General features: G+C 37.2%; 1 protein-coding gene across 1 annotated transcript in view; it reads right to left on the bottom strand.

Moving 5' to 3' along the window:
* Gabra3 (gamma-aminobutyric acid type A receptor subunit alpha3) overlaps positions 1-14,755 on the bottom strand; it is a 292,811-nt gene that overhangs the window by 69,989 nt on the left and 208,067 nt on the right. Inside the window, exon 5 of the mRNA XM_048457686.3 lies at positions 8,387-8,607. Coding sequence (XP_048313643.1) covers positions 8,387-8,607 — 221 coding nt within the window. The remainder of the gene's footprint in view (positions 1-8,386; positions 8,608-14,755) is intronic.

Genomic DNA, 14,755 nt, shown 5'->3' with positions numbered 1-14,755 from the left:
CTCTTTGGCACTCAATGGAAATTTTAACAACTGGATCATTTGTCACTTACATTTTTTTTCTTTTTTTTACTCTATTTCCAACCTCAGTTTCCTCTCCCACCTTTCTTTCTGTTCCTCCCCCTCCTCCCATCTATCTCCCCATCCGCTCCTCCTCCTCCATTCAGAAAGGGGAAGGCCTCCCATGGGAGTCAACAAAGCATGTCATATCATGATGAGGCAGGACCAACCTCCTCCTGCTGCATCAAGACTGGGGGAGGCATCCCTGCATCTGGAATAGGTTCCAAAAAGCTAGCTAATACATCGGGGACAGTTTCTGGTCCCATTGCTAGAGGACCCACAAACACACAAAACTACATAACTGTTGGTCCCATGTAGGCTTCCTAGCTGTAAATATATGCTTTTTCCTAGATGTCTTCTTTGGTTATAAATTCATGCAATCCTCTGACCAGGCATCCAGCCCTGGGAGTGATACTTTTAGAACATACTACATTAAAATTTTATTTGCTAGACTAAAAGTAGCTTGAAGCCATATAGGCTTGGATACTGTGAATATTTTATTACCAATGGTTTATGAATAAAGCTGTTTCAGCCAATGACTTAGCAGAGCAAAGCCAGGCAGAAAATCTGAACAAAGATATAGAGAGAAAGTAGGCAGAGTCAGGGAGACGCCACATAGTTGCTGAAGGAGGAAGATGCCAGAAATTTACCCAGTAAGCCACAGCCTCTTGGCAACATACAGTTTAATAGAAATGGGTTAATTCAAGATGTAAGAGCTAGCAAGCTAGCAATACGCCTGAGTCATTGGTCAAGCAGTGTTGTAATTGATATAGTTTCTGTGTAATTGATATAGTTTCAAGTCTGGGAGGTGGGGAAACAAAAGAGCAGCCTCCGTCTACATATACCAAATACTGGCAAACAATCATGGGATACTCATTTGTATATTTATATAACATATAACTCATAATAAATATCTATAGGCATATATATTAAAGAGTTACTGCTAAGATTTAAAATAATATAAGTAAGTACCTGGCACATGGTGGACATTCAGTACTCGGAAATTCTCAGAAATTATCTGTTATTAGATGAATACTACAGTAGCTTCCTTATTAAGCACCTTCTTCATCATCTTTCCCTCATTCCAATCTGCCTTGTTAATGTTCTCAGAGTTCTATCTAAAGTGTAAATCTGTTCGATTTCTTCCTCTGCAATATGCTTTTCCATGAATCACCACATCGTTCTGTCAACATGTCTTGTAGGTGCCTTTCCCCAAGACAGACCACTTACTTAACTGTTCTCTGGTCCTATTATACTGATCTTCAGTGTGTTATCACTACCTCACTCCCTTATATTACAGGTCTATAGGCCTACTATACCCTTTCTTTACTACTTTTTTCCTTGTCTCTGAATATAGCTTACTATTACACATCTCTTAGAACGAAGTTTAAAAGTAGGTTCTGACAGTGATGTATGTCTTTCATTTAAGCACTTGGAGGGCAGAGGAAAGTGTATCAGTTGGAGTTAAAGGCCAGTTTGGTCTACATAGTGAGCTCCAAACCACCTAGTGCTATATAGTGAAATCTTATCTCAAAACAAAATGCAGTTTCTCATGGGATTTATGGTAGATGTGTCAATGGGGTAATTTTTTTGTACCTGCTAGATTCTTACTATGCTGGGTAGTTTTATATTGTCTTGACACATGCTAGAGTCTTTTGGGAATAGGGAACTCAGTTTAGAAAATACCCTTGCCAGATTAGTCTGTAGTCAAGACTGTGATATATTTTCTTAATTAGTGGTTGATGTCAGAGGGTCTAGCCCATTGTGACTGGTGCCACACCTGGGCAGGTGACCTGGGAATGTATAAGAAAGAAATAAGGCTACCAAAGTCTTGAAGATAAAACCAGTAAGCAGTATTCTTCCATGGTCTCTGCATCACATTTTTGTCTAGTTTGCTTTTTGATGCTTCGGTATTATTTTATTTTCTTCTTATCCCATGATTTTATGATATTTTGTACATCTCCCTGTGAAGGGATTTTTTTTATTACTGTACATACCTCTTCAGCTACAATACTATAAAGTCTTTTTAAAACATTTATGTACATTGATGTTTTGCTGGCATGTATGTCCGTATGACGTTATTGGGTACCCTGCAACCGGAGCTACATACATTTGTGAGCTGCCATGTGGGTGCTAGGAATTGAATCAGTGTCCTTTGGAAGGGCAGCCAGTGCTCTTAACCACTAAGCCATCTTTCCAGTCCATACAATACTATGAAGTCTTCAGGGGGTAAGTGGTTCATTACTTATCTCTGTAGCATGGTACATCTCAGAGTCTTACACATACTAAGTTCTTATAAATATGTTGCCAGGCAGATGATTCAATGGAATAAAATCTAGTTAAATTTTATGAGTATTTTCCAACCAATTCAGAAGCTCAATAGGATTTTTACTATATTATTGGCATCAGTTAAGATTAACATTACATATTTATCCTTTGTTTCATTACTAATAACATCATTATATCAATAAATATTATTATATCATTACTAAAGAAAGGGTTCACTACTCTATCTTAGGAAGTTTAGAATAGTTCATAAATGTGTATATCATGTTGAGTTAGTTCTATGAAATTTCTGTGTTTTTCCAATTTTAGTATGTGTTTTGCTGAGGGTAATAGAGCTCAGCCTACATTTCCTGGTCATCTTGAAGTTCCAAGATGAGGTATGACAAAATTCCCCAAGTGTCCCTGTTATATACTCATGAAAGACCTGGTTCAATTTTTCCAAGGAGCTATTCTTTGAAGTTTACTCATGGAGTCCAAAATAAAGGAAATGAACATTATATGCCATTATTACTTGTCTACAGAGTTCAGACTGATTTTAACTGCCTTGGTCACAAGCACGCCTTGAATGATTTAGTTATCAGAGAAGATAACCCATGCAGGATGCCAGGTCACCACATGGGGTTTTAATAACAACAGTGCTACAAAATGAAAATAATAATAATAATAAATAACAGGGCTACAGAATGAGTCTTTTTTTAAGTAATTTTATTAAATTATAAAAGTTTCCATTTACGCCCCTCTTCCCAACACCCTCCCACTCCCCCCCCCCTCTCCTCCTCCCTCTTTGTGCCTAAGGTCAGTCAGGGTTTCAAGCCCTGTGGGAAGTTCAAGATCGTCCCCCCCTCCCTCCAGGTCCAGGAAGGTGAGTATCCAAACAGACTGGATCCCAAAAATCCAGTATATGCAGAGGAAACTAGTCCCAGTGACATTGTCAATGGCTTCTCAGAAAGACTCCGGGCCAGCCACATTCAGAAAAACCGGCGACATTCAGAGAATCTGGTTGGATCATGTGCTCGTTCAGTCGCAGTCCAACTGGCCTTGGTAAACTCTCATTAGATCCGTCCCCTTGTATCAGTGGGTGATAGCATCCCTCGCAGTCCTTATTTCCTTTTTCATTTTCTTCGTCCTTCTGCTCCTCATTTGGACCTTGGGGGGCTCAGTCTGGTGCTCCAATGTGGGTCTCCGTCTGTATCACCATCCATCGCCAGATGAAGGATCTGGGACTCTTGACTATTTCCTACCTCCTGGCGGATAGCTAAATAATCTTCATCAGGTTCATCTTCTTATTTAGCTTCTCTAGGATCACGAATAATAGGCTCAAAGACCTTTAATTATGGTTAGAATCCACTTATGAGTGAATACATACCGTGTTCCTCTTTTTGGGTCTGGCTTACCTCACTCAGTAAAGCGTTTTCTATTTCCATCCATTTGCATGCAAAATTCAAGATGTCATTATTTTTTACCGCTGAGTAGAACTCTAATGTGTATATGTTCCACACCTTTTTTAACCATTCTTCTATTGAGGGGCACCTAGGCTGTTTCCAGGTTCTGGCTATTACAAATAGTGCTGCTATGAACATAGCTAAAGTCAAAAAACACCAATGATAGCCTATGCTGGAGAGGATGTGGGGTGAGGGGAACACTCATCCATTGTTGGTGGGAATGCAAACTTGTGCATCCACTGTGGAAATCAGTGTGGCGGTTTCTCAGGAAACTGGGAGTCAATCTCCCTCAGGACCCAGCAATTCCACTCTTGGGAATATACCCTAGAGATTCCCTAGCATACTACAAAAGCATTTGTTCAACTATGTTCATAGCAGAATGAGTCTTTATGAGAAATTCTAGATGGTCAGCAGGCCTTTTTCAATTTCTACTTTCTATGTTGTTGCAAGGCAGGCAGCAGCTAGTGTTATTAAACGAAGAACTGAAGAAAGGAAAGAGCTTGTGACTTGTGAAGGTCACTAGATGACTCACTTGTGGAGCCATAAAAAGAGCCAAGATTTTATCTCAGAGTTTTGGGCCTCTGCCCACCTTCCCACCCACGTTCTGGGATTTAAGGTGTACTTTCTGCTGTGCTGGGAAAATAATGGTTTAATCAACCTTCTGTACTTCTATTCTGTTTGGATACTATACTTCAAAATAAGCATAAAGACATTCTACCCATACACAGAGCTCATAAATCCTTACTTTCTCATCTGATTCAGAGCATAGAGACCTCAATAGCAATCATCTTCTTTCTGGTGACTAATCTTTTATTTTGCTTCACCTTTGGCACTTCTCAAGACACATCCTCATGTTCTTGCTTCATAGTTCAGTATTTACATTCTCCCTTTTCTTTTCTGTCCCCTTCTCCTCTAAAGCTCACATATGTATTATCTAATTTATCTAATATTTCTTTTTATAAGATTTCTTTTTATTTGTGTATGTGTGAAAGAGAGAGAGGAGAGGAGAGAGACTGAGAGAGAGGAACATTTGAGTACAATACTGGTAGAAGCGGGTGTCAGAGTTATAGGCAATTGCAGGCTGCCAGACAGGGGTCCTGGAAACTGAACTGGAATCCTCTTCAAGAGCAGTAAGCACTCTTAACAACTGAAACATCTCTCTAGGCCCCCCTTTTTTCTTTCACTGCTCATATTCTCCTTTGCTATTTTCATCATTCTCTTGTTCTTTTAAATTCTCTTATTATTCACATTTTTAACAAGGCACATACCCAGTTTATCATTCTTTCTACCTCATTTCATTATCTTATCTTCTGCTCACATATAGTCTACTCTGTCCTTTCCACAATGGATTTAAATACAATGTACTACAAAACTCTTTTCCTTCCTCCACTTTAATAGAGTTATGACTCTCTTCCATCTATTCCTATTCTGATGTTCTAATTATTTTTAAATTCTTCTTTTACATCATGTGCATTCGTATATCCTAACTTACTTATTTGCCCTACCTCCTTTTAAGCATATATATTTCACATATAGTGAAAAAAAACCTAACTGTGGTTTTGATGCAAACCCATGAGCTTTTCTCTGTCATAAAAAATGTTATTTCTGCAGTGTCCTCTTTTCTGCTATCTGACAAATATGTGCTAGATTCTCCATTTATAGCCAATAGAACCTGACCTTAATAACTACTGGGTAGACATTATACATTCCCATTTTTCTCCAGTCTCTCAGTTTCCCCATCTCTAAGGCAGAGATAATAGTCTCTAGACCTTAAGGTAGTTATAAACGTTCAATGACTAGAACACTGGCAAACACCATGTTCATATGATATTGATGCTGATGATTATAAAGGACACTGCTAATACTTTTAAAAACTATCCAATCTTTTAACATATCTATCAACATTTATAGTACCAAGGATTCTTATAATACCAATCATTTTATGGATGGTGAAACCAATATTTGCCTTAGGTCCTTTTTTTTTTCTTTTTGAGAATACTCAGCCCATACACAGAGGTGTGCTTTACCACTCTCCTAGTCACGTCTCAACTTCAACCAAGATACCCATCAAGATTATTCATCACAAGTCCATGCCTTGTTAACTTTGACACCCAAACACATCTCCTCAAGCCATATCTAGCCTGCAAATATGGCAAGATCATAATTCCACCTAACACTATATATCTCTCTTCCATCCAAACCACATCAATTGTTTCCCTTCAGTTTGAACACCACTGAAAGAGACCAAACTCTTAACTTTGACCTCCTGTCCTGTTAAAAAAGATATTTTAAAAAAGCTTTCAAAGTACAATGAAACATAAAGCATTGTCATTTCAAAACAGGAGGAATGGAGTAGAGAAGGGAGGAATTTGGCAAATGAAAAGACCAAAACTTGGTACATTAAATTCTATACCTCTATGTTTAGAATCTCAGGAACAGAAAGGACTCAGGCAGCCTTGAATCTTACTAACTTCCCAGTTACAGTACATAAAGTTACTTCTTTGGTCTGATTCTAGTAACTTCCAGCAATTTTCCTCAGCAGATATTGCATTTTCCTGGCATGCCTAAGTTCCTGTATTTTCAGCTTCATTCTCACAGCTATGTATACCTCCTCCTCAGGGTTTCCCAGGGAATTTGACCTTGCTATATATTTCCGGGTCGCCCTGTCTTTCCTTTGAAAGGTCTGAATGATCTCATGACCTTTGCACTCTTCACACCTACAAAGTATCATCAAATATAAACTATAAAGCTCTGTTGCCAGCTTGTATGGTAGCAGAACCTGTAGCACAATTAATAAAAACAAAGAGACTGAAACTGAGATTCAACCTGAAGGTCAGAAAAGTAAAACAGCCAGCAACTGGCTCTTATCTCAACCTCAGTCCAAAATGGTGATCCTGCCTCCAAGAATCTCAAAATGACACTGTGTCTGTGAGCTGTCTCCTCCCATTTTATAATCCTCTCTAAAGCTTGGATTAAAAGTGTACACCACTGAGATTAAAGGCATGCACTGCCTGGTTTCTATGACAAACTAGTGTGACTACTGGAATTAAAGGTGTGTGTCACCTGGTCTGTAAGGCTGAGCAGTGGGGCTGATTTACTCTCTGATATTCAGGCAATCTTTATTTATTAAAATGCCACTACAAGAACGCACTTAGAACAGTAGCAGGTGTAAAGTGTTTGATGAATCTACATTGAAAGTTTACATCTACCTGTTAGATACAGGTTATCTCAATAACTCAAAATTGACAATCATTAATATGGGCACAGGGTTCAGGAATTAAAAACTGATAACAGTGAAGCTATTAAAAATACAGACCGAAAGCACAAGAACCAAGAAAGTGTTTCTTTGTTGGAATAAAGAATATTATTATATTGCAAATGTTTCCAAAATTAATCTTCATGACATCAAAATGCTATGACATCTGTTTTAGTCATTGTTCTATCACTATGCTGTGCAGAGACACCATGGCCAAGGCAGCTCTTAAGAAAGCATTTAATTGGGGCTTACTCAAATCTTTAGAGATTAGTCCATTATCATGCTGGGGAGCATGTCAGGATGCATAGCATTAGAGCAGTAGTTGAGAGCTACATGCTGATTCATAGGCAGCAGACAGAGACTGGACCTGACATGGGCTTTCGAAACCCAAAGCTCATCCCTAGAGACAGATTTCCTCCAACAAGGTCATACCTACTCCAACAAGGCCACACCTACTAATCCTTCTAATCCTTCCAAATAGTTGTACTACCTGGTGACTAAGTATTCAACGATATAAGCCTATGGGGGGCATTCTTATTCTAACTACCATAACATTCAGTCACTCAAATGATAATGATAAGCATGAAACATAAAACAATGCAGTCTTTATGCATTGAGATGAAAGTATAAAGGTATACATTTTATATTTCAATGATATGTGTACTATGAACTTATTTGGAAAATTTACTCATATCAAACTTCTATACCCCAGGCAATGAGACATAACATTTTTTTATTTTAAATGTTATAGAGAATATCTATCAACATCTCTTTTGCTTTTTATAACTCAATCATGGAGCTGCTTTGCTTCTGCATTTAAAACTACTATTCTCTAATGAGTGAGGGTTACCACTCTAATGAGCATAGTGCTTATGACTCTTCAATTATTTTGGAAGTTTATGCATAAATATGTGCCTCTGTTCATATATATAAGTCTCTAAAGATGTATGTATTTATACAATAAAAATTAGACTTCTTTGTGTCTCAGAATGTTTGTATTTGTAACTATATGAAATATGGAATATGCATGGTTATGTATATACCTATAAATGTGTAAAAAGTGTCTTTATGCATCAATATGTATGTACAAAACATAAACTTGGAATACACACACATATGCTTTACAAAATACGTACTATACAAATCTATAAACTTGAAAGAATACTATGTATATAAGATTATTGAATTCATATATGTATATTTTACTGAGTATATATTAAAATATAAGATATTTGTGTCTGTTGATAAACCAAAGGAATTTTCAGTGTATAACCTAAAACATTCTACTTTCAATAAAAGAGTCCTATGTCCAAAAGATTCTGAGTGGGTATTATCACTCTCTTACCTCATTGTATAGAGGAGGGTACCATTGTCTACCAGTCTGAGCAGTTTGTTTGGTGTGGTCATATTGTGAGCCACTGATTTCTTGCCATTATGGAAGAAGGTGTCAGGAGTCCATATCTTACTAGCCAGAAGATTGTTCAGTGGAAGGATCTTCATGGGTCCATCAAATTTCAGTCTTTCATCATGCCATGTCTGTCTAAAAAATACATCAATAGTATATTCCTAGAACAGAAAAAGCAAGAGAGAAGTAATGTTTCAGTAGGGTTCTGATGGGAATCAACAATGCCACTGGCAAATATTAATCAAAATATTTTCTGTGATATAGAGGAGTCTACTAGAAGTACTTACTAGTGAGTATGTTAAATGATAATGAATGAAAATTATTGCCATGCTAACCAATAGGTATACAATTAATAATGATACATATATCTAATCATATATCTAACATATTTTACTAGAAAAGCCATTACCAACACTGGCCTATGTACAATACAGGCTGAGCACAAGACTTTTCTTTTCTGTGCTATAATAGGTCTAATAAAAACCGCTCTTTATTGATGAATGATCTCATATGGACATTAAAGGTCATTACAACCATACCATAAAACAAAACCATATACTTTAATACAACTTTTATCTGAGCCCCAGCTTTTCCCATGTGTTCAAGGAATTAAAACAGGTCCTCATATGAATGGAGTGAACTCTTTACTAAGTGAGAAATTTTCCCAGCTTGCTTGTTTGCTTTTCTTTTCTTTTCTTTTTTCTCTTCTCTTCTCTTCTCTTCTCTTCTCCTCTCTCTCTCTCTCTCTCTCTCTCTCTCTCTCTCTCTCTCTCTCTTTCTTATTTCTTATACACGATCTCCAAATCTAGAATTCTCTTGGCATACACAACATTACTGGCCAAGTTAGCAGGAAATCTACAATATCTACAATATTGGGTGTGAATACTGCAGGAAGGAAGAGTGCCACAGAAGGAATGGGCCCCAAACTATGAGTATATTTCTACTTTAAATACTGGCAGAATGTTGGACTACCCATAAATTTGTGTTCCAGTAAAAAGCAGGTTTTAAAAAATAGAGCAGTCCTCCACCGGCTCAAACATGCTGGGTGATGTTTGTGAGTTGGCTGCTGTTTAAATGGACCAAATCTTTCAACTTAATTGGCAAAACTCTAAAATCTTATTAGATTAATGTGTCACAACGAAAGTTCAAACCAAGAACATGACCTACAACTGCTGGTCACTTTCTTAAAGCAAGAAACCCACTGAGAGTGTAAATCCTTACTTTTTATTACAGGCTCCAACCAAACCCTTGACTAGTCATTAAAGAGGATATCCCTCCTTCAGAGCTCATGGAACTCAACAGAAGGGAGATATAAAGACTGTAAGAACCAGACAGGATGTATGTCACCAAGAGAACAAGGCCCTCTAAATCAACATGAGAAAAGCTCATATGAACTTACGGAGATTGAGGCGGCTAGCACAGGACCTGTATTTGGGGTGCTTCTTTTGTTTCGGCTTGTCCAACTTCAATGTAATGGCTTTTGTTGTATCTTATGGGTGTAGGAGGCCCTTCTGTCTATGTGTTGCTTTCATTGGCTAATAAAGGAAGTACTTTGGGCCTATAGCAGAGCTGTAGGGGAACAGAGCTAGGTGGGGAAAACTAAATGGTATGCTGCGGAAAAAGGCAGACTCAGAAAGATGCCATGAATACGCTGCCAGAGAAAAACGTGCTGAAACTGTGCTGTTAGGTCATGACCTAGTGGTGATATACAGATTAATAGAAATGGGTTAAATTAAGATTGAAGAGTTAGCCAATAGGAAGCTAGAGCTAATGGCCAAGCAGTGATTTAAATAATATAGTTTCTCTGTGGTTATTTCAGTCCTGGGTGGCCAGGATGAATAAGTGGGCCCTCCTACAACATCTTATTATATTTTATTTTATAAAAAAATTTTCTACAAAATTGAAATATTTTTGAAAGAAAAATAACTATGACAAAAAAGTCATGGATTAAAAAAGGAAAAATTATTCAAATACAATGAAAATGCCAATCTGAATAATTTACATATATCCATAATATTTACGAACTAAAAGTTTCAATTTAACATCACAACATTAACAAAATATATTTCTATTCTACATGAATTAACAATATGTAAACAAAATGCATAAGTCAAAAATTGAAAATTGATACAAAAGATTTAAAGACACTGACAAGAAAAAGAAATCCTCAAGATTCCAGGACCATAGAGCACCTACAACAAAAGCAAAAAAAGGGGGGGGGACAACCCATACACAAGCAAAAAACTATATAAAAAACACAAAGATATATGTCTTAATTTTAAAAATAAAATAGTACAGGTGACACATACATATATATAGCCCAAGGTGACTTTGAAAACATTATCAATTTCAATACTCATCAGAAATTTAACAAAGAAAAAGAAACAAATATGGAATCATTGTGGAAAGAGAGCACCAAAGAATTATAAAGAAATCAGGAGTAAGGAATTAATTTTAACTTAATTTTGAACTTAATTTGATCATTACACATCATATGCATGTGTTGAATTATCTCACTCTAACTTATATGTACTTATTATATATATTGTAGCTATTATAAATAATAAAATAAAAAATAGAAACAAAGAAGTCAGTCAAGAACTTCTTTCACCTAGACATGCTAAAAATGATGGTGGGCTGGACAAGTGTGGTAGCAGTAGAAAACTGTGATCATAGGCTACAGATAAAATAGTATAACAAACTAAGAAATGAATAATATCAGATAAAAGGCAAGCTGCATTCTTACAAGAAATGTAAAAATAGTCTAATACTGGATTATCTGTTAATGCAAGCAAACACAAACATTACCAGAGAAAAATTCATCTTAATAAAGGTCAGAGGGAAGTTGCACGGTTTCAATTATGCCTATAAATAAGCACACAAAAGTCAGAATGGAGTATAGAGTTGATGTTTGCCGTCTTCTCTACTTAGAGTTATCTGACCTTTCAAAGAAACCTCATGATTACAACTCTTACCTTTTAAAATAAAGAATCAACCCCAATTTTTATCATTTCCTGAAACTAGAATCAGACTAATGACTTAGAAATCATCAGTTGTCTGAGTGGTGGTAGCATACACCTTTAATCCCAGCATTCAGGAGGCAGAGGCAGGAGGATCTCTGTGAGTTTGAGGCCAGTCTGGTCTATAGAGTGGATTCCAGGAAAGCCAGGGCTACACAAAGTAATGCTTACTCAAAAATAATAAGTTAGGTGAATGTGCACGTAGACACACAGGTCACAATGAAAAGTGACGAAAAGGAGGGAACCTGCATTTGGGATGTATTCTGTGAGAGAAGAATCTATTTTCAATAAAAATAAATTCATTCAAAAAAGAAAAGTGGCAAAATGGGGGCTGGCAACATGACTCAGAGGAGAAAAGAATTTGTCATGAAGCCTAATGACTTCAGTTTGCTCCATGTAACCCACATGGCAAAGGGAGAGAACTGAGTTGAGGTTCTTCTCAGGCTTCCACATGTGTGCACACGCACATGAATAAATGCAATAAATGTCTTTCTAAAGTGACAACACAAGAAAACAAGGTTTGGGTGAAATTTGATTACAGGGATAGTAGCACATTTTGAAAACATTCTTTTGTTTCCTTTATTTTATATACCAGCCACAGTTTCCCCTCCCTCCCCTCCTCCTACTCTCTCCTCCACCTCCCTTCTACCCATCCCTGTCCACTCCTCCTCCATCTCCAGTAAGATGTGGTAAGGCTTCCCTTGGGAATCAACAAAGCATGGCATATCAAGTTGAGGCAGGACCAAGCATCTCCCCCTCTGCATCAAGGCTAAGCAAGGCATCCCACCCTTGGGAATGTGTTCCAAAGAGCCAGCTCACGCTTCAGGGACAGGTCCTGGTTCCATTGCTAGGAGCCCCACAAATGACCAAGTTACACAACTGTCACCCACATACAGAGGGCCTAGGTCAGTCCTATGCTGGTTCCCTGGCTGTCCATTCAGAGTCTATGAGCTCCCACAAGCTCCAACAATGACATCATGAAATATGTAGGCAAATGGATGGAACTAGGAAAAATCATCCTAAGTGAAGTAACCCAGACCCAGAAAGACATAGTATGTACTCACTAATAAGTGGATATTAGATGTAAAGCAAAGGATAAGCAGGCTACAATCCTCAGCCCCAGAGAAGCTAGGTTACAAGGAGGACCCTAAGAGGGTCCTGGGAAGAGGAAATAGATGATATGTCCTGGGTAAACTGGGGGGGGGGGAGTCTAGAGAAGAAGGAATGGGGAATGGGAGATAAAGAAGAATAATGAGAGAGATATCTTGAAAGAGGGGGTTAAGGAGTAACCTGGTACCAGGGAAACTCCCAGGAACCCACAAAGATAACCCCAGCTAAGACTCCTAGCAATAATGGAGAAGGTGCATGAACTGGCCTTCACCTGTAATCAGATTGATGACCACCCTAATTGTCATCATAGAACCTTCATCCAGTACCAGATGGAAGCAGATAGAGAGATCTACAGCCAAGGACTAGACCAATTTCTAGGAGTCTGGTTGAAGAGAGGGTAGAGGGAGTATATGAGTGTGTGGGGGGGCGTCAAGATCATTGAAAACATTCTTAACCTCTATGTGAATTAGAAAATGGCAAATATAATCAATTAGGTATTATTTCATCGCCATAAAAGTATCAAATATAAAGTGTGACAAATTGAAGCAGTAATAAAAGTTTATAGAAATGGGGCCACGGTACACAGATAATGGGATTGTAAATTGGCACATCACAAAAGTATTTATCTCATCTGAAAACTGTAAAACATACATATGTCATATGCCTCTCAGAGCTTATCTATAAGCACATACCCTATAGTAACTCAAACATGCTCACTAGAAGTTTGAACAATTTTACTACATCATTATTTTTACTATTTAAAAATAATAGCAGCCTAAGTATATACAAACAAGAGAGTAGATGACTGGGTTAAAAGTAGATCTTATGTAATAATTGATAGTAGTTATCCTAATTAGAATTAAATGTATCAAAAAGAATAGCTTTCAATATTTGGTACAGAGGACTTTTAACCTGTATCTATAATGGTTATTTTCAAAAATATGATGTATTTTAAGAATGTTCCTATTAATCTACTTAATAATTTTTAAGGTTGGGCTACATAAATCTATATAAATCTATTTTATAAATTTTTCTCCAGAATCAAAACTTCTGGAGAAAAATCAGATAGTAACTGTTTGCCTCTTTAGTATCCCACAACCTTTGACCAAATACAATCTAGAAATACAATCAATTACTTCCTCACCAAGCCCTTGCATATTCTCTGAGGATGATTGCCTCTAGATTGCCACCTGACTTCTGTTGTTTTGGGAGGCATTTCAATCAAATCTTCTAGGGAATAAGCCTAAGTTTGCCTCCTGGGAAAGATACTTAATACTTTTCTATATGGGGCTTCAACTCTCCAACCACGCCACATCAAAGCAAGCACCAGAAAAATCTTTCAAGTCTCATGCCCGTTTAGTAGAATATGGAGGTCAACATACATGACACGAATTAGTAAAATCTTGTCATTTTTCCAGTTTTGAGCACCTTCTCCCTTTCCTTTCTCTCTGTTATTCTCCATGGTAGAGAAGCTAATCCATAGCACTATTTCAGTGGTACATGGCTCTTAAAATGTTCTTTCAAGCATTTGCATGTGGCCTGAATAACCATGTTCCCCAAATCCCAGTAGATAGCTGATCATGAACTCCTAGGAAGAGACTCGTGAATAGAGACTATTTCGTGATTGCATCTGGAAATACTATTAGACAAAGAAATAACAGGAAATTGACTTCCTAAAAGGCATTCAAAATAAGTCAATCCACTGTGTACCCCGGTCTACAGTAAAGAAGGACCTCAAGTGGACATAATCTTTTTCTAATGTTAGAAAGGAACTAGATTTCAAGTTTACCAATAACAGTAAAGTCACCTTTCCCTGAACTATTATTTCTTTTTTAATGGCTGCTTTTTTTCTGTGTGATATTTAGATTTTTGATAACTTTGCACAATTTCCTTAAGATTTGTCACAACAGAATATGCTACCTGAATATATTATCAAGAGTTATGACTATAATGCTCATTATGGATTTTCAGTCATTTTTGATATTTTTTCTTTTTCCCTTTAAGATAGGTGATCAGTTTTATGACTGTATTATTTTACTTGCATCATTACTTGACTGCCTATTGTACTTCCTAGGAAGTTTCTCAGTTGAAGATTTACAGCTGGCACTTGTTATGTTTCAGAAGTCAAAGTATCATTGAGGAAACAATAATACGTAGAACTGACATCTAAACTTTCCTA

The sequence above is a fragment of the Myodes glareolus genome, chromosome X, assembly GCF_982192425.1.
Source record: "Myodes glareolus chromosome X, mMyoGla1.1, whole genome shotgun sequence".
NCBI lineage: Eukaryota > Metazoa > Chordata > Mammalia > Rodentia > Cricetidae > Myodes > Myodes glareolus.
This window is presented reverse-complemented; position numbering and strand designations above follow the sequence as displayed.